The 27814-nt window shown below is 36.5% G+C and overlaps 1 protein-coding gene across 4 annotated transcripts in view; it reads right to left on the reverse strand.

Annotated features, from left to right (window-relative positions):
• SESN3 (sestrin 3) overlaps positions 1 to 27814 on the reverse strand; it is a 69919-nt gene that overhangs the window by 33986 nt on the left and 8119 nt on the right. Inside the window, exon 2 of one of the 4 annotated variants that reach the window (XM_055320815.1) lies at positions 21587 to 21703. The exons of 2 other annotated variants lie outside the window; for them this stretch is intronic. In XM_055320815.1, the coding sequence (XP_055176790.1) occupies positions 21587 to 21637 (51 nt within the window). In that variant the 5' untranslated portion in view covers positions 21638 to 21703. Of the gene's footprint in view, positions 1 to 21586; positions 27439 to 27814 lie in introns of those variants that run through there. One more of the 4 variants, XM_055320814.1, reaches the window with a different exon arrangement.

The following is a 27814-nucleotide window of genomic DNA, read 5'->3' on the forward strand; positions in this document are numbered from 1 at the left end:
GGTGCCACTCCTGAAATAGTCAGCCTACTTCCTTCTTCTGTAAAAGGAGCACCTTTTTGGTGAGGATTCTACTATTGTCTCAGCTGCTTCATATAGATATAAGGATATAAACAAAAATATTTGAAAAATAAAATTTAAAAAGTGATCAAGGCGGCTCACAAATTCTACTATGAATTCATCTTTCTAAGTTCTTTTTTTCCCCCAACTACGTTGTTGGTGTATGTTTTGAAAGTTTAGGTCAAACCCAAAAGAAAGAGGACGGCACCATATCCCAAAGATTCATCTTAAAACCATAAGCTGAAGTTCCGTTCTCCTGTAATACCCTGTAACACCTTTCCTCAGCTTTCATTTCAAATCCAAAATGTCCAGGAATGAGTTCCTACTTCATTCATACCCTTGATTAACAATCTGAAATCTCTAGACCTGTGTTGCCTTGTATGGTAGCTATCACTCACATGTGACTTACATTTAAATTAATTAAAATTGAATAAAGTTAAAAGTACAGTTCCTCAATCACTAGTCACCGTTCCTGTGCTCAGCAGTCACATGTACCCATGGCTACTATAAAGGACAGTGTAGACTTTCCCATGTGCTAACATAGAAGGTTCTACCAAATGGCACTGTTCTAGACTCTTCAATTTTTTAAAAAAAATCACATCTTAGGCATTTTAGTGTTTTTTTGAAATGATAAATGATTTCTCCACAGAATTATCAGTTTGATGATCACACATACGAATCCCATAACCAAGCATTTTAGCGTCATTGCGGAAATGCTCTCAGCGAAATTAAGAGTGAGTCCGGATAAGGGCAATTCAGGAAAAACAAACCAACAAAATCAGCCAGTTCCAAGAATCCTTGTCTCAATGTCTGCTCATGTAACAGTTTCCCGAAAAATAAAAACTTTTTTTTCCTTTGAAAAATTTATGGTAAAAAACCCATAACATGAGATCTACCCTCTTAACAAATCAAGTGTACAGTACAGAATTGCTAACTGTAAGTACATTGTACAACAGATGTCTAGGACTTTTTTTTATCTTACATAACTGAAACTTTATACCCATTGAACAACAACTCCGCATTCCCCTCAACCCCCAGCCCTTGGCAACCACTACTTTGTGCTTTTTATGTAAGCACACTTCAGATCCCAGCTGAGATGCTCCTTACGTAATCACCAGCTTTCTTGCCTCCTAGCACGATTCACGATGCAGATCTGTCTTCTGTGCAAGTCCACTCTTGGTTGCTTCTATAACATGGACCACCCATCCTACTTAGTCTTTGACCGCTTTTACATTTTTCCTGGACATCCCCTGCATTTCTTTCATTAATATTCATTCTAAGGGCAACCTGGTGGCTCAGTGGTTGAGCGTCAGCCTTTGGCTCAGGGTGTGATCCTGGAGTCCTGGGATCAAGTCCTGCATGGGGCTTCTTGCGGGGAACGTGCTTCTCCCTCTGTTTATCTCTGACTCTCTCAGTGTCTCTCATGAATAGATAAATAAGATCTTAAAAAAATATATTCATCCTCTCAAGTGAGTATCTCTTCCAGGGATTACACCTTCTTTCCACAAAACCAAATTGGCTGAATTGTGTGATAGTCCCTGTACGGGGGGGGGGGGGGGGGGGGTGGGGGGGGTGGAGAAAAAAGAACATGTGAACTGAAAATGAGCAAGGCAGGCAACTGACTCCTGAATCTTATATCTAGCTTGGAGCTCTTGTTGGCCCTTGGGTCTGGCTTTGGGGCATTCTGAGCTGCCTGTGAAGTCATCTGTTTATAATATTTACACCTTAAAATCAAGACGTTTAAAACCAATGTTCTGGGGCATCTGCCTTTGGCTCAGGTCATGATCTCAGGGTCCTGGGATGGGGCCTGGCATGGGGATCCCTGCTCAGCAGGTGGGTTGGGGGTGGGAGGGTAGAGGGATGAGGGGGGTGGTTGTCCTGCTTCTTCCTCTTCCTCTGCCCCTCCCCCTGCTTATGTGCCTCTCTCTCAAATAAATACAATCTTAAAAAAAAAAATCTTCCACATCAAACCCACTGTCCCTTTTCACTTTCCTGTCTGAGTAAAATCACTGCATGCACCAGTGGCCCTGGCTCTAATGCTAAGTTATCTTTGACTCTTCATCCTAGGAGCCTGCATTCAACAGTTGCCAAATCCTGTAACTGCCTTTTCCCAACTAAATCTTTAAGTCATCCTCTCCACACACCCTCCTCAGTCATAAGAATTGAGAAATAGTTTCCCCTCCTAACTAGGAATAATGTCAATTCAACGTCTTAGCTTTCCTACGGGTGGGGAGGCTTTGAGAAGATAACACATAAAAAAATGCAAAGCATAATACATACTAAGGTCTTAGTTTTATTTTTCTTCTGCCAATTGTCCCTACTGTAAAATGCAAAGCTAGGATATTTCTAGTCATCACCGAAGTATCTATGGTACAGCATTGCTCCACAGCATCACTTAATCCTGATTTTAGCAACTGGAATGATGCAAAAATACAAAATGGTTAAAATTTCAGAAATGAACATACGCATAATAAACATGCATTAAAGTAACTTTAAGGGCATCTCAGTGGCTCAGTCGGTCAAAGCAGCTGACATTTGATTTCAGCCTCAGGTCATGATCTCAGGGTCCTGGAATTAAGCCCCATGTCCGGCTCCATGCTCTGCGGGGAGTCTGCTTGAGGATTCTCTCTCTCTGTCTCCCTCTGCCCTCACCTCAAATCAATAAATAAACCTTCAAAAAAAAAGTACCTATAAAAATAAAATAAAAAATGGATTTGCATATTAAAACTAGAAAACCAACAAGTTAACTATAATGACAATAATGTTGGAAGATACCATTCTTCGGAATCTTTATTTGATATCAATGTTCAAATCACTATCTAAATAGAACAAAATTTCTAAAATGTTGACTTTAATGTTAAAAAATAAAAGGTTATAGAAAATTTTAAGAAACGATTTTTTTTAAAGTTTTTATTTATTCAAGACAGAGCATGAGAGAGAAAGAGAGACTGAGAGAGCACGCAAGCAGGGGCAGAGGGAGAGGGTGAATCAGACTCTCCTGAGCAGGGAGCCCCAAAGTGACTTGGGGGCTCTATCCCAGGATTCTCAGATCATGACCTGAGCCAAAGGCAGATGCTTAACCAACTGAGCCACCTGGGTGCCTCAATCTTAAGAAACTTTAGACAATAGTAAATTTAATTGGGCTTTGTTTTCAAATGTCTTAGACAGTAGTCACAGGATTTATTGAATTTTTTTCCATAAAATTCCATAATTTCAATCAAGAAAAGAAACTAGCTATAAAATAGGAACTAAGACTCTGTCAGTTATGTGTTCTAAGATTGTTTTACAAGGGTTGGAAGGTCAAGAATGCTACCATGAGAAAAGTTTCTTTTTTCAGATGTGTTATTATAGCTGAAAGAAATTATGCTTGAAATTCATCAGTGGAGATTATGCCTGTTAAATCATTATCTGCTAGAAAACAAAACACTGAAAGGATAAAGATTAATTATCTTTAGAAAACTGCTTCTTTTGACATGTAACAGCTAAGCAATTTACCAGATAACTTTATATAAATTAATCTCTAGCAAGTTAAGGATACTTGGAAGTCAGGAATTCTTAAAATTGTGAGTTTTTAGAGGTGATCAACAAATCACTTGGCCCTAAAAAGCTGACTACCCTGGAGAATTAGGTGCTGCACTTCCTGCTCCTAAATACTTTTAAATTATTAAATTTCATTTTTCCTTATCTCGCCAGCATCATGGGAAAGTAAAACACATGCACCTTCTATTTATTAAGATATAAAAACTGCTTATGAATTTCTCTCTTTAGGAGAGAAAAATATTAAATAATATGTACCATTAACTTTACATAGAGATATTTAGAGGTTTTTAAAATCTTCAACATATAAAAATTATGGCAAAACAGAAATTTGACTCCACTGTGCACAATGATCCTTTAGCTTTTTAGAATATCCTGAGGGGGCAGCTGGCTGGCTCAGGTGGTAGACCATGTGTCTCTTAATCTTAGGGTCATGAGTTCAAGCCCCATATTGGGTGTGGAGCCTATTTAAAACAAAACAAACTAATAAATCCAAGAAGGTAGTTTAATAACTTTGACATGGGTTTTTATTAAACATACAACAGTGACAAAACATCTTACATAATGAAACACATGCCCCAAACAAAATTTTTTAAGTGTGATGATAAGGAAGCCAACTCCAATGATCAATACAAATAGTACATTTCAGTTGTTGAGTCTCCTATTCTTCACAGGTGTCTCACACTTGGCACAAACCACTGCAGAAAGGCACAGATGGACAGGTGGCTCTATGCTATGAGATAATGGTGATGCCAACTTTTTGTTCCTTGACAGACAATTTCAGGGATAATAACTGGGTTTAAAGAAATTGGTGATATGCCATATTTCAGAGAAAAAGGGCAAATGGAAAGGAACACAGAGATAAAAACTCTACCACTACCTCCATGAGAAAAGAACAGGCTTTAAGATTAATTATAATAGACTGGTAATTTTATGGTAAGCTCAAATTTAAGTTTCTGTAATGATATGGAATATACATTATGGTCCCACCACCCCCAAATGGCCTAAAAGATAATTTAACAAAGTTGTGACCTCTCCTACACTAGATTAAAGTATGTATTGGCTTGCAGGATACTGGTAAAGTATGTACTGGCTTGCAGGATAACTGAGATCTAAGGCCATTTCATGAGAAAAGATCTGGTAGCAGAGAATGGTAACCGCACCAAGGATGAGAATCTTTCAAATCACTCCCAAATCTCTCTTATTACTTGGACCTAGGGTATGCAAAGAACCACTAAGCATCAGGAGCCCAACCAGGCACTGCAGGGTGTGGCAGAAATGCACTGATGCTCCCCAGGGCACTCAAAATTCCCCTTCACAGGTGAGAGATCCTTTTCAGCGCCCTAGACCAGGAGGGGACTCCTTTTAACTAACCAAGTGAAATGCAACCTATCAAATCCTTGCAGCAACAACAGCTCCAACCATGGCTAGAGCCACTAGAAGAACAATGCAAAGACCTTATTAACGGAATTTCAGCGATTCGTTACCAACACAATTGACTAAAATTTTACCTACCTTGAAATCTAAGAACACTTCCACCAAAAGCAAAGCACTTATCCAGTGTATTTTTTGTAAAGATTTTATTTTTTTATTTGAGGGGGGAGTAGAGGGAGAGGGAGAAGCAGACTCCCCCCTGAGTGGGGAGGCCAATGCAGGCTTGATCCTAAGACCCTGAGATCACGACCTGAGCCAAAGGGAGACACTTAACCGAATGAGCCACCCAGGCACTTCCTGCCCAGTGTATTTTTTTTTTTAAGATTTTATTTATTTATTCATGATAGTCACACAGAGAGAGACAGAGAGGCAGAGACACAGGCAGAGGGAGAAGCAGGCTCCATGCAGGGAGCCTGACGTGGGATTCGACCCCGGGTCTCCAGGATCGCGCCCCGGGCCAATGGCAGGCGCCAAACCACTGCGCCACCCAGGGATCCCCTGCCCAGTGTATTACAGTAATTTCTTTACCTTCTCATTCCCCTGCTAAGCTGTCAGCTCCAGGTAGGCCTGGATAGTCCCTTGTTCACCTTTGAGTATTTTAACTTGATATAGTCTACATTGTGAGGCAAACATCTGGTCCAATTCTGAAAGTTTTATGTAATGATCATTTGAATAACAGTATCTTTTTTGCTTATTTTTCAAAAAATGAGTTCCAAGAAATGAGACATCATGACTAAGTAACTCTCATTAAATAAACAAAAAACCTCAGTGTGCCGAGGTTTGCCATTTGCCTCGGTGTGCTGTTTGGTAGAACTGTTCGGTAAATTTGTTTTACCAGTAGTGGGCCTAAAGACAGACAAACTCACCTACTGAATATGACTATCATTTAGCAGATATCAGTAATAATAGTGGCTATAGTAGATGCACTTAAGTACATGAATATGAATGAGCCTCATCCCATCAATAAAATAATTAAACAGGTATATCTATATAGTAAAGGGTAGCTAATGAATTAAATTTGCACCGCAGTATAGCTGAATTTCTAAATGAGCTTTCCCATGATTAGTAACAAAAATCTCTTAAATGTATTCACTAGAACACATGATGAATTCTATGCAAAATGCAGGCAAGGTTTTCTATTTACATACTGACCATGATTAGCAAACTTGTAAAAACAAAAGGACCACTAGCACTCTGTACAATCACAGAGTGACACAAACTTATATAAGTAGAAGTATTAAAAACAAATATGGGAGGAATGCCTGAATGTCTTGGTCAGTAAGAATCCAACTCTTGATTTCAAATCAGGTCATGATCTCAGAATCCTGAGATAGAGCCCCATGTTGGGCCCCACACTGGGTATGGAGCCTGGTTAGGATTCTCTTTCCCTCTGCCCCTCTTCTCTGCTCATGATCTCTCTCTCAAAATGAAATGAAATGAAATGAAATGAAATGAAATGAAATGAAGTGAAATAAATGAAATGAAAATGAAATGAAATGAAAGATGGGGCTAGGCTAGTCTTTAAACTACATGATCTTTAAACTACACGAGTAGCATCATACTACTAGCTAATCCTTTAAACTGGAAATAAATCTAAAACCCTGTTCATGTCCAAGGCCATCCAGAGGCAAGCAGCAAAGAACACAACCCTCTTTTTCACTTTCTTCCTAATGCCACAGAGTAGTATAAATCTATCAAGTTAGATTCACCTATATATTAAAAATCAGTGGTTCTAATTTGACAGATCTTTTCCATATTCTGTGGAATTTAGATATGTTTGAACCAGCACTTCCTGACTCTCTGCCTTCCCTTTTTTGTGTCTATTGAAATTCTACCCATTCCTCCTCTAAGACCCAGCTCAAATACCATCTCCTTTGGTCTTTCCTCCACTCCTACCAATTCCCAAGTTCTGCTATGAATGTAAACCTATTCTTCTAGGGGTGCCCAGGTGGCTCGGTCGGTTAAGCATCCACCTTCAGCTCAGGTCATGGTCTCAGGGTTCTGGACTGAGCTCCAAGTCAGGCACCCTGCTCAGAGGGAAATCTGCTTTTCCCTCTCCCTCTGCTCCCTGATCATCCTTTCTCTCACTCTATCTCAAATGAATAAAATCTTTTAAAAAACAAAACAAAACAAAAAAACCCAAAACCTGTTAAGGTTCACAATTGTGTTTCTCTTTCTTGTAACTATTAACATAGGGTATTATCTTATCACTCCTTACAAATAAGAAGCTCCTTAAAGAGAAGGATCAATTTCTGATACGATATCTGTAGTATTACAGCACAGCAACATGAAAATAATAAGGTACTCGTATATACTTGCTGAACTGAACTAGGGAGACAAGAGTCTGGTACAGGCTCTTCTATCCTTTTTCCCTTCCTTCAACAGGGCAAAAGCATCCTGTTGACTTGAGGCCATTCTCTGTATTCTTATTGAGAAACAACAGTAAGTTAAACTAAGAAACACAGTGCTGGATATCAATCCATTCCTTCCTTGTACCCCCTGGTTCCCTATGGGACACTTTTTCCCATTTATTTTCTTATATTTATAAAACAAGTAATATCTGCAAATTCCTATAATTTGTAATATTTTCTAGAAATTAGTAATAATGTTATTACATGCTGTGACACTAATCCTGAACAACAAAGGCTCCTATATAAGCTTTTCAGTGTTGAGCACTTGTTTTTTAGAGATGCAGAACTAAGAAACACACTTGCTGAAAAAGCTATTAAAATTTTGGGCTCAAGCCCAAGACGATGAGGAGAGAACTATTACTCTTTGTATCTGAGATAATGCAAGTCCATAATAACTACCTAAACTCAATACGTCTCTATTAACAAATAGACAATATACTTCTACCACCAATTATAGGATCTCTCCCCAAGCCCCCAAAAAGTATTAAGAAGGGCTTTACTTCTCTACAGTGTTTAAAGTTTTTTTTTTTTAATTTTTATTTATTTATGATAGTCACAGAGAGAGAGAGAGAGAGAGGCAGAGACACAGGCAGAGGGAGAAGCAGGCTCCATGCAGGGAGCCCGACGTGGGACTCGATCCCGGGTCTCCAGGATCGCGCCCTGGGCCAAAGGCAGGCGCCAAACCGCTGCGCCACCCAGGGATCCCTAAAGTTTTGTATTATGTAATAATAAAAACTCTCCTTGATTTTGAAAGTTTTATTATTAAAGTTAGGTCTTAATTAGACTATAAGAAATTAAAATCGGGAGTTTTAGAAAGTAAGACTTCCATTAGAGACAATTACAGTTACATAATATTCTCATAATAGTACATGGTCGATACTCCTAGTCTTTTGGAGAAACAAAAAAAATGCTATAAATGTAGTTCCCTTGTATATGAGGGAAACACGGTTTTGTTTTTTAAGGATGTACTTATTTTAGAGAAAGAGTATAAGGGGAAGAGGGAGAGGGAGGGAGAGTCTGAATTCTGAGAGCCGGAGTGGGAAAGAGTCTGAACATTGAGCCTGTTGGGAGGCTTGATCTCAAGACCCTGAGTTCACGATTCTAGCAAAAAACCAAGAACCAGACACTTAACCAACTGTGCCACTAGGCACCCCAGGGAAACATACTTTTAACTCAAATTTCTATAGTCAGCATCTACCACCTAGGTTGTAACAAAATCAAAAGGCCTTTAGGTTATTCTAATGGAACACAGATTGCCAGGACAGTTTCCAGATCTTTCAAAACACAATGATTAACAAAATGCAGATCACTTGCTTAGCTTAGAGGAATCAGGAAAAAAACATTAAATACAATTGATTTCTGGAGATTGACAAAATGTAAGCATTTTAACCACTTTACACACTGAGTAGTAAAAATAACAAGAAACTCATGCTAATTTACATTGAGAAAGTGCCTTTCACACAGTCTTGCAGGAACACAACAGCTGAGCAAATTAAAGTGTGTTTGATTTTACATTGAATTATATTTAACTTCAGTTGTAATGAAATTTAAAAGAAAAACAAGTTTTTGTTTAGTTTTGAAAAGGACTGGTATGTTTTAATTTTTGCCTGGAATAGAAAATCTGATCTGAATAATAAAATAAAAAAATCTGATAATGAATTCTCATTAACTTCATTTCTATGAAGTTAGATGGTGTCAACCTCTAAATCGATAAAGAAGAACTACCAAATTGTGCTTTTATGTACACAGGTAAATTTAAAATCTATTGTAATCAGAATTAAAATCATGAGTTGTTATGTTCATTTTTTTTTATTAAAGATTTATTTATTTGAAAGAGAGAGAGCATGCACGAGTTGGGCGGGGTGGCAGGGGGAGGCAGAGGCAGGGGAGAATCTCAAGCAGACTCCCTAACCCTGAGAGATCAGGACCTGAGCTGAAACCAAGAGTCAGATGCTCAGCTGACTGAGCCACCCAGGTGCCCCCGTTATGCTCATTTAAATGGATGGTTTACAAACTTTTTGGTATCAGGACCTCTATATTAAAAATTATTGACCCCAAAAGCTTTTATGTAAATAATATCAATAATTATCATTTAAGAAATTAAACCAAAGAACATTTTGAAGTATTATTCATTTAAAAGTAAAAACAGGGGCACCTGAGTGGATCAGTCGGTTAAGCATCTGCCTTCAGCTCAGGTCATGATCTCAGGGTCCTGGGACCAAGCCCTAGGTCCTGCTTCCTGCTCAGCAGAGAGCCTGCTTCTCCCTCTCTCCCATGCTTGTCCTTTCTCACTAATAAATAAGTAATTTTTTTTAAGTAAAAGCAGAAGTAATAACCCATTACATGTTAACACAAATGAATTTTTTGAGACTATAGACAGCAGCAAAAAATCACTGAGAAGGGGAGCGTTATTTTACATTGGTACAATATCTGGCATAATTAAAAGGAACTGGAGTCTTATATTTGCTTCTGATTCAAACTATTGCTGTTGTGGTGATTGTACAAATGAACAAAATCTGGCCTCAAAAATTGAAAAGGAAGGTGTATTTTAATAGCCTTTTCACATAATTTTGCATTCTTTAGTACTACAACTGGACAGATGGTAGCTTTTAAAAGTTTGTTGCAATGTGGAATCTGAAACCTTATCAATAAACTTCTTTCTCTGCTACATTAAAACCCATTGGCTTAGCTTTTACTTTGAATTGATCATCTACCCACATATGATTTTATAAAGTTAATCACTGGTCATTTAGAAAGTACTGGCTTAGGGGCGCCTGGGTGGCTCAGTGGTTGAGTGTCTGCCTTTGGCTCAGGGCATGATCCTGGAATCCCAGGATCAAGTCCCATGTTGGGGTCACTGCATGGGGCCTGCTTCTCCCTCTGCCTGTGTCTTTGCCCTTCTCTCTCTCTGTGCGTGTCTCTCATGAATAAATAAATAAAATCTGAAAGAAAGAAAGAAAGAAAGAAAAAGAAAGAAAGAAAGAAAGAAAGAAAGAAAGAAAGAAAGAAAGAGAAGAAAGAAAAAGAAAGAAAGAAAGAAAGAAAGAAAATATTGGCTTCCGGGCAGCCCCAGTGGCCCAGCGGTTTAGCACTGCCTTCAGCCCGGGGTCTGATCCTGGAGACCCGGGATCGAGTCCCATGTCAGGTTCCCTGCACGGAGCCTGCTTCGCCCTCTGCCTCTCTCTCTCTCTCTCTCTCTCTCTCTGTGTGTGTCTCTCATGAATAAATAAATAAAATCTTTAAAAAAAAAGAAAGTATTGGCTTCCTGAGCTTTGCAGGGTTTTAAAATATTGACACATTTAATATAATATTGAAAATAAAATTTAATACCACCACAGATCCCATTAGAGACATCTGTAAGTACTGAGAAGTGGTCAAGCTCATGATAAAGGATACCAGTTTTCCAAAATTCTTTTCTCAGGAAAGCTCGAATTTTATCATTGGCAATAAGTTCTGTCAGTTGTTTTCCTTAAAGGGGCAGGCTCATTTGGTTAATTTCTGTGAAAATGACTGCCAAGTGACCAAGTCTGAATAACCACCAGTCATTCTCTCATGTAAAAATGTGTGCAAAAAAATGATGAGTTTGGCTCACAACTCAGTGACATGTCTGCTTTGCCTGGATATAACCACCATATACCTTGACATGCAGAAGAGCTTTGTGCATATTCTCTATTTTGAAAGAGAGACTTAAAAGATAAGTAAGTATTCAATGGCTGAGATGTAATAAAATATATAATCTCTACTGTCCCATCAAGAATATTCTTGAGTGAAACTGACTTTTTTACTGTGAATACAGCATGGTGAGGAAAGCAGTGGTTACCATTATAGTGTGATGCCACTGCTCTGATTGGTGCTAAGGCCTAAAGGTCCCCAGACAACACTTTGGGAACCACTGATTGACATAAATGTTTCCAATACACTCTGGTCTCTCTTTTAATTGTGTATCCTTATAAATGGTTTCAGTCATTTGCAAAAACATTGCCACATTTTACCTACATATTAAGACAAGTATTAAGAAGCTCTTAACAATTATGATGTTTTGTTTTTCTCATTACTACATGGTCACAGAACTTTCATGAAAGTGTTCATTTTCTTAGTTGTAAAATAAATAAATCTTCAGTCAATAAAGTACATAAAAATTACCAAGAAAATCCTGTAGGAGAAGCATAATTTAGGAGGGGTGCTACCCCTACCATATAGTAAAATACATTTCTATAAGTAAGAGTTGTGTTGACACATGAACAGATTCACAAACCAATGGGACATTCATAATTATGACTCAATATCCAAAAACAAAAAAACTGGTAATTAAACCACACACACACACACACACACACACCCCTTTTACATGTTACAAAAACATAAGCAAAATCAGATGACAAATACTTGAAATTTAACACCAACAACAGTTAATTCTCTAATTGTTTAAGGAGCTCCCAAAAATCAAGAGGAAAAAAACAAAGCCAAATTTTAAAAAGGACAAAGAACAGGCATTAAAAGAAGAAATTACTCATAAAAAGAGAAAAGCAAACATTTTATTTCATATATCAGACTGGCAAAAAGCCAAGTTAGGCAACATATTATTTACTGACAAGATGATAAGGGAACAGACACTCCCCAAAATTGTGGGAATGCAAAAATCCAACAACTCTCAGGGACAGGAATTTGACAATGTCTAGAAAAATTACATTTGCACTTATCCTTTGACCCCGCAATCTCAATTCTAATAATCTAACCATCGATCAAGTCATAGAAAAGGATGAGAAAAATATCAATGTGTCAAAAATAACTTGAACCCGAATCTAATCAAGCTTTTAGTCCACACTTCAAATTAACAGGAAACAGAGGGTTAGATGCACAAATTAAAAGACAACATGAGAAAACATAGAAAACTATCCAGATGATGAAATATTCTATAGACAACTGACCCAACTGGCTAAAGGCATGAAAAAACAACATGAACAAAAGAAGAGAGACTAATCTGAAGAGAGACTTCATAGACAGCTTTGGTGGACCGAAGTCAAGTCTAAAAAGATGAAATGTTACGTGGTATCAGGCAATTATTGCCACTTTTGTTAGGTGTGATAGTCCCATCGTAGCTTTACAAGAATGTATTCATATATTTTAGAAATGCATGCCAATGTAGCAGGGGTAAGAGAAAATGCCTTTGAGATTTAATTGAAGTTACCTCAGCAACAATAACATCAGATTGATGAAGTAAAGTGGCAAAATCTTGCCAATATTGAATTTGGTGATGGCTTTCAGAGATTTGGTGTACTACTTTTTCCACTTTTGTTATATAGCTTGATGTATTTTTTATGAAAATTTTCTTAATGGTGCCTAGCAATGCACCTGATGTGTAACAGACATTTAGTAAATGCCAATTATTAAAATAAAGTTTTGATAACTTCTAATACAATTTAAAGAAGAAAAACATGTCATGTATATTTAAACCTTACTAAGATTCAAATTAAACACTGATTTTTATAAAGAACTATTAATTCTTTCAAGAGATATTATCTTTTTAAAAGGTTGTTATTGGGGCACCTGGGTGGTACAGTCAGTTCAGCGTCTGCCTTCAGCTCAGGTCATGATCCCAGGGCCCAGAAATCATGCCCTGTGTTGGGGAGTCTGCTTCTCCCTCTCCCTCTGCCTCTCCCCTGCTTGTGCACTTTTTCTCTCTGTATCAAATAAATAAACAAAAATCTTTTAAAAATAAAATAAAATAAAAGGTTATTTGGAAGGTCTTGGGCCACATACTGGGAGTACAAAGACAAAGCAGAAGTGCTGACCTCAAGGACACATCAGGTAAATAAATATAGATGTACAATTACATTTCAACTTTTGGAAAAATGTTATGAAACCAACATTAGAAAATAAGTCATATTACAGATATATTATGTAATTTACAATATTTTATAACAGAATGGTATTCATCTTAAATTTATCTGAAAACTTTTTCAATGTCCTACATTTTATATTCTATATCAGTGATCCAGTTGAGAAGACATACTATATTCTAAAAACTTTTTTAAATTTAAAAATCAATTTTTATAAGGATCCATATCGCCTTATAAGATTAAAAATCTTTATAATCTATTATTGTAAATGATTTTTCAAAGTCCTCCCAAAATGATGTATGGACTTGTTGTTCTCAGATATTTCTATAAGAAAAGTATTGTAGAGTTTTAGCTTCACCATTAAGGATTACTAGGCCTATATATATTTGTGAGACTTCATTTTCCATAATTTATTTTTTTAGGGAGTTCATACAATCTTAACAGGTCTTCAAATACAGCTATTTCTTCACTAGAATGCTATCCCAAAAAATACATTTTTCTCTTCTAAAAGAAAAGTCATAGATCACCACTATGCCAAACATATGTACAACTATCCGAGTTTATGGGTTGGCTACTAGGTCAGGATGCTTCACTCAAATGGCTGGCTGGCGCTGGCTACTGGCAGGGGTGCCATGCCTCTCATCCACATGGGCTGCTTTTGCTTCCTCCAACTATGGCAACCAGGTTCTAAAAAAACCCACAACCAACTGGGAAAGGTTGAAGCCACAGATACTCCCCATGAGTTTTTACTGATAGCTCTTCAAAGCCTAATTTTACTTCTGAAAGCAAAGATTTGTAGTTTTCTTAGTTGCACCCCAGACCATCTTTGCTCCAAGATGAGTGTATTGGAGTGGGAACAACCCCATTCTTCCGGCACAATGAGGAGTGGTACCAACACCTAAAGACTAAGTTGACACAGACAAAGCACATTTCCAAACCAACAGAACTTGTCCAGTCACAGGTTTTAGAGGATTTAAAGACTAATCAAATGGTGATTTTATATTATGATCAAAAGCAGAAATGAACTTGGCAAAGTTAAGTCATTCTTACCCATCATGTAAATAAAGCTATTTTTAATCAGTTTGACTAGATGTGTGATTCTTTAAGCAGCAGAATTTGGTTGGCAAGTATTTGTAAATACTTTTAACATACCAAGCAGACTTCTGCATTTCAGACGTCAATCTTTTTTTTTTCGTATTTTTTAATGCTATTATTTGACTTCTTAGAGAAATAAACCAAAGTTTCAAATAAGGATGCTATATGGAACAGAGGCTATAGTTTAATTTCACTGATAAGCACTAAAATAATGCATATTTCTATAGTGGCAAAACACAGAATACAGATTCATAAGCCTTGAATGGCAATATTCTACAATATTATAAGGCTATGGTATCCTTCTCCACAAAAGCTAACAAAATTTTTTCCCCAGAAAGTGTTTTTTTCTAATTTAGAGAACAAGATGATTGTGTTTTTCTTATTACAAAAAGATAAACAAGTGTTTCAAAAATACACATTTCCCCAGAGAAAAAGAAAATAATACATTATAACAGTAATACTGTAGCCATCCAAGCAGCAGGTAAAATTTAATCTCTACAAGCCTCAATTTATTCTTTCATAGAGTGGAGATGGTATCTCTACTTTGTAGGATTATTAGGAGAATTGAACGAGATAAGGTACGAAGAAAAAGCCTACTACTGGGTCAGGAATATAGTGGGCACAGAATGAAAAGCAGTCCTATATTTAAATTTTAGACAGAATTTCTGACAAGGGGACACCTGGGTGGCTCAGTGGTGGAGCATCTGCCTTTGGCTCAGGTTGTGATCCCAGGGTCCTGGGAGGGAGCCTGCTTCTCCCTCTGCCTATGTCTCTGACTCTTTCTCTGTGTCTCTTCATGAATAAACAAATAAAATCTTTAAAAAAAATTCTGACAAGACTTATTAATTTCCCTTCAGTCTGGATTATGTTTCCCTGAGACCTTCATGAAGAAATGAATTAATTTATTGTTAGTATATCCCCCCACACCCACTTTTTGAGTTACAAAGCAGTGGAAATATGATGTGAAACTAGATGGAAAGCTTCACACCAAGTGAGGAGAGATGGAACTAGAACACTGGCACACTGAGGTACACAGCAGCTGTTGGAGGTACATGGGTATGTTAGGTCATACCCATGACCTAGGTAGCTTAGCTCAGACAGGTGCACTTTTCTGAATTTACCCGTAAATTCAGATGAAATTGCACAAAGTAAATGCAGAATTCACCATTATGCTCAAGTCATTCCCTTACACAACAATTGGAACAAATTTGCCTAAGTGTATAGCAGAACCGACAGCATGTTGCATTCTAATACTACATCACTTCACAGCTCTTATTAAGACAGAAAGTAAGACTAAATACATTTACCATTATCCCATTATATCAGACTCAAGATTCTTTAATCCATACAAGTTAAATTGTTTTATGTAAAAAATTTTAATTTGACAAAGTTCACAGGCAAGATGGAGAGAAATTTAAACATGGATAATCTGCTTTTAATTATGTCATATAGTTTACTACAAATAATACTCTATACATAAATACTTGTCTTCTCATATCAAAGATTTGGCCCTATTTAAAAAAGAAAAGAACAAAAACAGAGTTAGTTTAGGCAATTTGTAATTAGATTTGCATTATTTGTAAACCAGATTCATAGAAAAAGATAATTTTATCAAGAAAATTGAGATGCCTTGATTATCATTAGAGTAAAAACATAGGATCTGTATCTCAGATAATAATAACTTCTTGGGTAATACTTCTAAAGTATGTTTGTGAAACAGTAGTGACAAATTAAGCCTGCAAATTCTAAAGTTGTAATCAAGTAAAGCAGCAAAATTTCTGTCAGCCAAAAGACATCCTATATTAACTTACTTGGACCGCCTGAGTGGCTCAGCGGTTGAACAATTGCCTTTAGCCCAGGGCATGATCCTGGGGTCCTGGGATCGAGTCCCACTTCGGGCTCCCTGCATGGAGCCTGCTTCTCCCTCTACCTGTGTCTCTACCTCTCTTTCTGTGTCTCTTGTGAATGGATAAATAAAATATTTAAAAAATACATATATATATAACTTATTCACAGAAACACTAGTCTTTAGAAATGAAGACCAGTGGACCGTTCCCTCTAGGCTAGGTGGAATAAAATCCAGGGTATCCATTATTCTGTTTCAAAGACTCTTACAAGAGGAAAACCAAAACTATCGCTTTTCTTGGTAGGAACTAGGTCTAGCAAACCTCAGTCAAGAAATGCAAATGTATTTAACTACACTGGAATTTACAGACTTAGAAAGGAAATGAAATAAAGCCATCAGAGCAATTAGATGAAAACTTGGCAATTAGTAACAAAAACACTGAGTTGGTTCATTTCTATATGCTTTTCTGTTATCTTTGAATACCGAGAATCTCTATCTAGGATGAGGGAAAGTAAATATAGGAAGATCGTTGAGGGTATGGTTGATACAGTTTTAAGCACGCTACCTGGGGTATCTGATAACCTCATCCATGAAATGCGGATAACACCTACATCAAAGGTTGTATGGTGCAAAGCCTAAAATTGAGGCTCCATATTATAGCTGCCCTGACATTTGATAAAATAAGGAGGATCTCAATTAGCCTAACTACAAATTCCCATCCTCCTATTGTTCATGTAGATAAGGTCCCCAGGCCAAACAACCCTCCTTACCATATGTATCAGGCACATTCCTGCTTGTCCCCGAGAAGGTGGTTTCAGAAGGTGGTTTCAGTTCCGCACTGAGTAATTGCTTGGAATTATTCAAAGCCAATCATAGATTCCCACAGGCACCCCGGGGCATCTCAACCTCTTCATGTGACAAAGCCTCCCTCCCACAGACATTGTTGCTCACTCCTGAATGCAACCTCCATGTGGCCCTGAGTGGTGTGCAGTGTTTTCTTGCCCTGGGCTGTGAGTATATATAACAAGTTGCTGATCTCATCTGTCCAATGCTGGGTGTTGTGTGTCTGGCCATCCCCATGACCCAGAGTTGGGGATCTCTTCCTCACCATGGGGTAAATAAGAAGCTATTAAAACAGGTAGTGAGAATAATTATATGAGTAAATACCTGTAAACTTCATACAACAGTGCCATATTATCGACTACATATCTGCTATTATTAGAATTAGCTAATAGTGAGTTCACCGATCACAATGTAACAAGTCAAAATGTTTAAACATTCTCTAACAAGTTAAAGGAAAGATTTATACAGTAGACTGGATTTACAAAGCTACTAATTGGCTCACAGTGGTCCCTTAATTAAATATCTTGCTCAACAAATGACCCAGACAATTAAAAATGGAAAACAGAATTGGAAAATATAGCCACTTAACTGAGAAACACTCATCATCACAGTAATTGGTTATAGATACTCTTTAATTAGTAGATCATTTTTAAGAATTAAAATTTAGATTGAAAAAATTATTAAAAATAGTCACCAAGACCACATCATTCTGCCTTGAAAATAACAAAGGCATTTAATACTTAGTCTTTTCCACACACTGTATTTAGATGATCAACACTGTATTCATGCCTTCACAACTGTTAAAGTAACAATTGATAAGTATCTATAAAAAGCCCAAATAATATGTTTTTCATTTTTATCTCCTTTCACATTTATTTTAAAAATACATTTCTCTCCAACCACACAGTAAGCTCTTTAAAACCTAGGGCATATTATATGTGTGTGTGTGCGCGTGTATTCATTCTTACAAAAATGCTGGAATGTAAATATTAAGTACTTGCAAATTAAATTATTTCAGAGGTGCCTGAGTGGCTCAGTTGGTTAAGTGTCTGGCTCTTGACTTCAGCTCGGGTCAGGAGCTCATGGTCCTGAGAGGGAGCCCTGAGTCGGGCTCCTGCTCAGCAGGGAGTGTGCTTGAGAGTCTCTCTCTCACCCTCTGCCCTTGCCCCTGCTGGCACGCATGCACACATTTTCTCTCTCAAATAAATACATAAATCTTTAAAAAATAAATTATTTCATAAAATAACCATCTTTCCCTATCTTCAGATCCTAATAAGTAACAATTCTAGATTAATATATAGTGTTCAAGTTAAATATTTGATAAATTCTTGGAATTTATACAAGTCTATCTACCATGTGGTATTAAGATAGAATACAATGGCAGCTATCTTTTGAATTCAAAATCAAAGAGAAAAAAACCAATTTTCTGTTTAAATATTAGCAAGTATATCAGGTTCCTAAAGAGAAATCCTGGCATGATGGATATGATAACAGAGAGGAAATTGCTATCCAAACAGCTACAATACCTCCATTCATTTCCAGATTGCATTCATCGATGTCTACACATTTGAGTCCTTATTAACCACCTACACACCCATTATTATTCCCTTGGCAATTTACCCACAGCTACTATGGATATCTATTAAATCTATGACCTTTTGTTTTTGTCTCAATTGGGCCTTTAATTTACCATCTCATTTTGGATTTGCTCTCTACACTTAAATTATTTGTTCTACTTATTATTTCAAAACAGTACTAGCTCTTCAAATTTTTATGAAACACACATTTATTGTGAAAATAAACAATAGACAATGAAGGAAAGTAAATAATAAAAATAATTTCCAGTAATCCCATCACCCAGGAATTGATATTACTAATTTTGGAGTCCATGCTTCTTCTTCTTCTTCTTTTTAATGAATTAATTTATTTGAGAGAGAGAGAGAGAGCATGCAGGTATGGGGGGGAGAAGAGGGACAAAGAGAGAGGGAGAGAATCTGAAGAAGACTCCCCACTCAGTTCAGAGCCCAACCTGGGGCTCAAACCTAGGACCCTGAGATCATGCCCTGAATTGAAATCAAGAGTCAGACACCCAACCAACTGAGCCACCCAAGTGCCCCTGAAGTCCACCCTTCTATATCTCTTTACCTTTTTAAAAATGAAAATGAAAACTTCATATCCTTTGGGGGAAAAAAAACAAACAAACCTAGGCTTTCCACTCAATAACCTATTATAGACATGAGTTTACTTCACTACATAGATCTAATCCCAAGAGCTGTCCAATATTCCACTGCATTTATGTCACATATTTATTTAATCAATTCCCTCATTAAAAGTAACCTCAGACTATTACCCATTTGCTGATGATACATTAAGGTAAGAGATGATTCAACTGGAAATAAACCCTATACTGAGATAAGGCTTAGTCGAGAAGGAAATAAATATAGAAAAGACAAAAGATTACAAATGATAATGTGGTCTTGTTCTTTAGCCTTGGCTCAACGGCACTCTCGCTGACCTTTACTGATAGCTTGGTGGCCCAACACTGAGAACCTCTTCAGTGGGTGTGGATACAAGGAGGAACAAGGCAGGCAGGCAGGTTGCCAGTAGAGTCTCTTTAACAGAAATTATCTGTAGACTCAAAATTATAGGAAGCAGTTGGGGGAAAAAATAGGCATGAAGTGTTGCTTTTATTTTTAATCTTGTCATTGCTTCCAGTGTTCCCCCAGAGAATTCTATTTAAATATAATCAAGAATGACCCATAATTTAGTATTTTTATTCTTTATGAGAATAAAATTACAACTAGAGCCAGGCAACCCATTTTTTTTTCCTCAGGCAGAGGCCCCAATCCTAAACTTACATCTGAGCTGCTCAAGTTTTCCATTAATGTGAAGATGATAATTATCAGTCATTAACTAAAGGAAAGAACTGTTGTATAGTAGCATTGTGAAATGTTCGGATAAAAAGTGCTATGTAAAAAAAAAAGTATGTTATGCTAGCTTAATCAGACATGCAATAACTGACAGGAAATATTCTCATACCTTACTTTTGCTGCACTGCTATTTTAGACCATGAAAATGCCTTTCTAAATTTCCTTTTTTATGAGTCTCAAAGTCAAAAGCTGACTGCCCATTGCCATGGAGACAGTTCTATTTAAGGTACTGTATTAGTCCTTTCCTCACAGAAGGATAGAAAAGTGGTCAATAGAAAAGCATCACTCTCCTTGGGTTAGAATTAAGTAATTTACATGTTTCTAGAGCAGCAAACACATAAATAGGAATTTGGGAGTGGGGGCAATTGAATGCAGTTCGTTATTTTTCCTGAGAAAGATCAACACGGATTAGATTTTACCACCAAGCTAGAGACAATAAGAGAAAAATTCCCTTTTCCTTAAAATTATATGCAACCAAATAAGAAAACAAAATTATTTCTATTTACTATCCTAGAAGAACTGCCACTAGCCGAGACAATCTTGTCTTTCAAAGAGCAACCATATTATCCTTTGGATTTATAAAGAGCCCACATATCACAGACATCCCTTAAGTTTCCTTTGTATTAATTTTCAGACCTCCTGATTTGGCTTTCTGACATCCCATTTGTACCTGAAGAGTAAGCTACTAGTTTACAGGTAAAAGGGAATATCCATAATTTACACACGTTTAAATTTATCTAAGAGACTAGAAACAAAACAAACAAAAACACCCAATCTTTCAATCCTAAACCTGTAATTTGGACAAATATTATCACTTCTCCTTCTGTTTAAGAAAAAAAAAATGTCCGAGGTAATCTTCTCCTTGAAACTTTAAAACATCAATCTTCTGTGAAATAAAAATAAGATGGTGAGGCCCACCAAAGTCTATCAATGTTGGTGCTGAAACACTATTTTTATGTAAACAAGCAATTCCCAAAGATATTTTCATTTAATTTCAGTCATAAAGGGGCATCTGGGTGGCTCAGCAGTTGAGCATCTGCTTTTGGCTCAGGTCGTGATCCCAGGGTCCTAGGATCGAGTCCCACATAGGTCTCCCCACATGGAGCTTGCTTCTCCCTCTGCCTATGTCTCTGCCTGTCTCTCATGAATAAATAAATAAAATTAAAAAGAAAATTTTCAATAATAAAATAGCTTCTAAAACCCAACTCTTTTTTTTCCCTTAAGCTGAAGTTCATAATCCAGCAGCAATAAAATAAGACATTATATTTCTTAAGGTGAGAGCATCTTGTACTAGATGGTCTCAAATCTCTATCTTTTTAAAACAGGCAAAGAAATATTTCTGATTCTAGAGCTGGTACTACCTTTATTATCTATAAAAAATAGGGATTTTGTATTGATTCAATTTGAAACAATTTCCTCTTTTTACCATATTTCTCAAACAATTGATAATGCATACTGGAAATAAAATGGACACACACTATTTTGATTTGTAGAAACATCTGGTTAATAACTGTAGACCTGTGGTACTAGATCCTTAGGAGTGCATCAGGATCACCTGGAGGGGTTGTTAAAATACAGATGAGCAGGTCTCACCTCCAAAATTTCTGATTCAGCAGCGCTGGGTTGGGGCCCCAAACAGCGCATTTTTAACAAACTCCCAGGCGATGCTAATGTTGCTGGTTCCAGGATCACACTTCAAGAACCACTGCCCTAGGCATTAAACAAACTTATTAACTTATAGAATTGTTATTCTTTTAATATATCATTTTAATCTTTCCCAAAGGAACCATTTTAAATAAAACAATAGCTTCAGTCTCAGGGGTGGGGCTGGGGGAGGACAGTCAATCTTAGCAATTTGAAAAGGATATTGATTCTATCATAACCAAGTTAATTCCTAAAACTTGCTATCCAGTGGTTAGGGAGCTGTTTGGGTTACACTGACATTCAGGAAAACAAACCATGACCAAGAAAAAATGGCTGTGTCTCCTGTGGATTCAACTGGCCTTGAAGAGCAACTATACACTACAAACTTGTGCAGATGAACTTAGTATTTGAATGTACATTTTTCTTAGAAATGACTATAAACCAATTATGCATTACCTATGTTCCAGAAAAGGTATGTATCAAGTTTCTGAGTCCAATCTAGCTTCCCGTTGACTTACATTTTCATTTTAGAAATCCTTTATCTTGAATTGATTGATCTACAGCTGACAGCACATTGCATTTTAGTTTTCAAGTGCTCTACAGCTCTGTCAAATAGTTAATTATCCATAAACACTAAAATGCATGAAAATGACTATAAAGATAGAATAAAAGGAAACAGCCTTTTAAAATAACAATATACTCCTGTATTTTATGGTCATGAAATGCATACCTGTCACCGACAAAGTGATGGGCAAGTTAGAAGTGCCAGTGAACAAACTACTTTATTCTCATGACATCGGAGTACCTTGCATAAATGGTAACACTGTGGTTTATTAAAAGCTAAATTGCTAAATGCCCAGTCATGACAGGTTCAAATTTTAGTGACACTCTAAAACAAAAGACATAACACCTGGTAGCACATTGACAGTAGGATTCTGAGTTTCTTACTCAGTTTTTTAAAAATTCCACTGTTTCTATAAATAACTGAAGTTAAATGGAGTTATCATCAAGGTACTCATTAATGATCAATTATTTCCCTTTGCCATTTTGACAAACATGTTCTCTGCAATAGCTTAATAAAGACCATTAGTAAATGAAACAAATGAAAAACACATAGATGTACTTACCTTTGAAAGCTTACCATCAATTAAAAGTATTTTCCATTAATAGCTGCTTTTACATCATAGGATTTGTTTTTTAAAACGAAGTGCATCAACCCTAAAATTTATGTGAAACCACAAAAGATCCTGAACAGCCAAAGCAATCTTGAGGAAAAGAGCAAAGATCACACTCCCTGATTTCATATATTACAAAGCTATAGTAATCAAAATAATATAGTATTGGCATAAAAACAGATACATAGATAAATGGAACAGAATAGAAAGCCCAGAAATAAACCCAAGAATATATGGTCAACTAATTTATGACAAAGGAGGCAGGAGCATACAATGGGGAAGAACAAGCCCTTCATGAATCGGTGCTGGGAAAACTGGAAAGCCATATACAAAAGGATGAAATTGGACCACTATCTTAACCCATACACTAAAATTGACTCAAAATGGATTAAAGACTTGAATGTAAAACCAGAAGCCATGAAACTCCTAGAAGAAAACAATGGTTGGTAAGCTCCTTGACATCATTCTTGGTGGGGTTTTGTTTTTTGTTTTGATCTGACTCCAAAAGCAAAGGCAACAAGAACAAAAATAAACAAGTGGGACCAAATCAACTAAATAGCTTCTGCCCAGCAAAGGAAACCATCAACAAAATAAAAAGGCAACCTTCTGAATGGGAGAAAATATTTGCAAACCATATATCTGAGAAGGGGTTAATATTGAAATATGTAAAGAACTCATACAATAACAAAAACCCTAAACAATCCAATTTAAAAGAATGAGCAGAGGATCTAAATAGACATTTTCCCAAAGACATCCAGATGGCCATGAAAAGATGGCACATGAAAAGATGCTCAACATCACTCATCATCAGGGAAATGCAAATCAAAACCACAATCGGATATCACCTTGCACCTGTCAGAATGGCTATATCAAAAGGACAAGTAATAACAAGTGTCGTTGAGGATATGAAGAAAAGGGAACCCTTGTATATGCTGGTGGGAATGTAAATTGATACAGCTACTATGGAGGACAGTATAGAGAATGCTCAAAAAATTAAAAGTAGAACTACCATATGATCCAGCAATCCCACTTCTGGGTATTTCTCATCAGAGACCAAAAAGACTGATATAAAAAGATATATGCACCTCTATGTTCACTGCAGCATTATTTACAACAGCCGAGAGAAGGGCACAACCTAAATGCCCATTGATGGATGAATGTACAAAGAAGATGTGTGTGTGTGTGTGTGTGTGTGTGTATATATATATATATATCCTATATACAATAGGATACCACTCAGCCATGAAAAAGAATGAAAACTTGTCATTTGCAACAAGGATAGCCCTTGAGGGTATTACGCTATGTGAAATACATCAGATAGAGAAAAACAAATACTGGATGGTTTCATTTACCTCTGGAAATTTAAAAAAATAAACACACACAAAAAACAAAATCAAACTCATAGATACAGAAATAGAGTGGTGGAGAGGGAAGATACTGAGGGGAAGAAGGTGGAAGGGTGGGCAAAACTGGTGAAGGGCATCAAGAGTTCCAAATTTTCAGCTTTCAAATAAACTAGTGGGGATGTAATATAAAGCATGGTGACTATAGTGAATAATATAGCAAAATTGAAAGTTGCTAAGAAAATAAACCTTAAAAGTGCTCATCACAAGAAAAAAATGTCATAACCTTGTATGACAGGTTATTAGACTTGTGGTTATTGTTTTGCAACGTATATAACTGTCTAATCATTATGCTGTACACCTGAAACTAATATAATGTATGTTGATTATACTTAAAAAACAAAACCGAGAGCATCAGATTTTATATTTACTTCATAAATATGAGTAAGATAAGCCTAATCATCCATATCATTATTTGTGTTATGTACATTTAATTCCCCCATATATAATCATAACAATATGCAATCATAACAAGAGTTGGTCAAAAGAACTCCCTACCAGATCTAGTATGAAGCACACGATATTAAAATGCATAGCTGTCAGTCTTCACTTCAATGTAAATTCTGATTGAATGAATAGGGTCTGAATCTTGCACTTTGTATGGGCTGTGTCATTGCTCTGGATATCATTAGATCTTGACCATGGAGGACATCATATACTGATACTTGTACAAATGTGCTAACATGGTAAATGGTGCTATTTTACATTCACTGACTAAATACTTGGTGTGAAATGTTTAAATCTCATCATCTTAAAAAGTATCCTGAATAATTAATGATTTTCCATTTTTAAATCATTGACAGACATCACTTCCACTCACCAGAGGAGGAGTTTGCTTCCACTGAATTATCCTCCCCTTACACACACTGCCCATACCAACATTCATACATTTCTGCATTCGGGTACCACCCTTGTCAGCTCTGGAGTACGTGTTTGTTTTCCTTACCATATGACTCAGTTCTTGAGTGTCACTATGTTAATGTTAATGGAGGAAAGTAGTTAGGACTTTAATAGAATAAGACAATGAGTTCAACACTTTAAAATTTACTATAGAAAAAGTACTATGCTTGTTGCATTGCCTATCTGTAGTCAAATGAAATGTCTATAGAACTATCATATAGTCTCCTCACTCAAGACCTCAAAGATAGTATGAATGACAGAGCTCTGAAATCCTAACATGAGGACTCGAATCAGCACACAAAATACATTCAGACTCTTGAGTAACTAGTTTTGCATTATGGTGTATCAATCCAAACCATTTATATAAATTAGGTTTTGCAAAATTCTCAAAATGGAATTGTCATTAAAATGTAAGGCTATGTGATACATAATGTTTCTAAAATCAAACAAGGTGTGACAAGGTATTACTTCAAAAGAAGTAAAAAAAGCACTCTGTTTTTATAAGTGTTTAATGACCTGACAAATGCGCTTTCAAGTATATTTAGTATCTACACAGTTTTTAAAAAGTTTTACTTTAGATCCATCCAAATTATGTTATCTATCCAGGGACTAAATAGACAGGTCATTCTAATTAGATGTTTTTACAAATGCATTATTAGTAGTCGGCTTTTGATTAATTTTGTACACCAATGAAAGTATAGTTAGCATGATATAGAAATGTATTTTTTAATGGGTACTGTTACTATCTATGTTAGTAATGAGCAGATACAATTCAGAAAGATCACCTAATCTGGGCCTCTGATGCCAAATTCCTTGTACTATCATCTACATCAGGAGGTCAGCATTTGAGGTTTCCTGAATGAATAAATGAATGAATGACAGATATTCATATGGTATGTGAGTGGCTTACAAATGTTAACAGCCTTCATATTTCTTGTCTGTTTAAGAGTATGAAGGCCGGGGCACTTGGTGGCTCAGTTGGGTAAGTGTCTGCCTTCAGCTCAGGTCATGATCCCAGGGTCCTGGGATAGAGCCCCACATCAGGCTTCCTGCTCAGTGGGGAGCCTGCTTCTCCCTCTGCCTGTCACTCTGCCTACTTGTGCTTGTGCCCTCTCTCTGTCAAATAAATAAAATCTTTAAAAAAAAAAAAAAAAAGAGTATGAAGACCACGAAAGGGTAGTAACGTTGAGATAAAGAATAAGCATAAAATGGCAACGTATGTATTTTTAGCAAATGAGAATTGTTTCTACATTGTTTGTCTAAACATATTTTTCCTCATTTTTTTTTAAAGATTTTTATTTATTTATTCATGAGAGAAAGAGAGAGAGGCAGAGACACAGGCAGAGGGAGAAGCAGGCTCCAAGCAGGAAGCCCAACGTGGGACTCAATCGCGGGTCTCCAGGATCACACCCTGGGCTGAAGGCAGCGCTAAACCACTGGGCCACCCGGGTTGCCCATTTTTCCTCATTTTTAAGGGCACTAAATACGAAGTAGGTCTCTTGCATAAATGAACACCTACGGAATTCATGCTAATCTCAAGGTGTTCAACAATGTGTGTTGCCTAAATAATATTAAAACCTAGGCCTTGTGGTTATCTTAATAGCTACCTGATATAAAACGATAGCTTACAAGATTATTAACTATATAGGTAATATTCCATTAAAAAATAAAACTATAACACAGATATTCTGCACCCTACCTGGGAAGTCACCAATTTCAACTAATATATTATACAAAAAGGTTTATATAAAAGAATCTTAATATTACTTGGGGTTTAGGGCTGAGGTGCCTTTAGTGAACCACATCTTCCCACAAACTCCTCTCCTCAACATAAACCCTTTGTAAACTGGAAACTCCTCTGTAAACCTTCTGTAGACACAGCATACAAAATGTAGATGGGGGAGGCCAGTTGCAGGACACCATTCCCAGGGGATTTGTGCTTCCCTTTAGTATCATTTTAACCTTATCTTCACGAATAACTCTTTCCTACTGCAAAATATTACTAAAAACTGAGAACATTTCTTAGAAGTCCTTATTCAAGAAACAAAACACTTAAATTCAAAATGTTACCAGACAATGTCTTCTGTCAGATATGTTGGCAGTATTGAATAAATCAACATTACTGAACTAATGAATGACTGGTTGGCAAAAAGAAATAGGATAAAGTGCTGGAAAAATAGGGAAAAAAAAAACACATCCTGGGATTAGGAAGAATGATTGCATAATTAACAACAGACATAGATAAAAGAGCTAATTAGATATAGGTCAAAACTGCCAATGAGAACCTCAATTTGTTTCTCAATTGATTTAATCATTTAAAGAAATTTGCATTTCTAATGTAAAAATAAAGTAGTAGAAAATATCTAAATTTGAAATCTCTTATTAATCTCTTGAGTAATCAAGTCCTATTAAGTTTCATTAATTTCTTATTTTGTAAAAGTTGTTCTCATATAGAAAACACGGAATGTAAGAAAATGCGGTGTTTATATCTGTATAAGGAGCCAGGCTTTCGAGTTAGTCCTGGTTTCAAATCCTGAATCTGCCACCTCTTGGTACTATGACCTTAATCAAGTAACTAAAGCTCTCTGAACTCTAATTGCTTCATCCATAAAATGTGAGTAACAATCCTTTATAGGTTCATTGCGATGATTAAATATGATACATATGCAGGGTTTAAATATTTAGCAGTCTATGGTACA

This window comes from Nyctereutes procyonoides, unplaced genomic scaffold, assembly GCF_905146905.1.
Source record: "Nyctereutes procyonoides isolate TBG_1078 unplaced genomic scaffold, NYPRO_anot_genome, whole genome shotgun sequence".
NCBI lineage: Eukaryota > Metazoa > Chordata > Mammalia > Carnivora > Canidae > Nyctereutes > Nyctereutes procyonoides.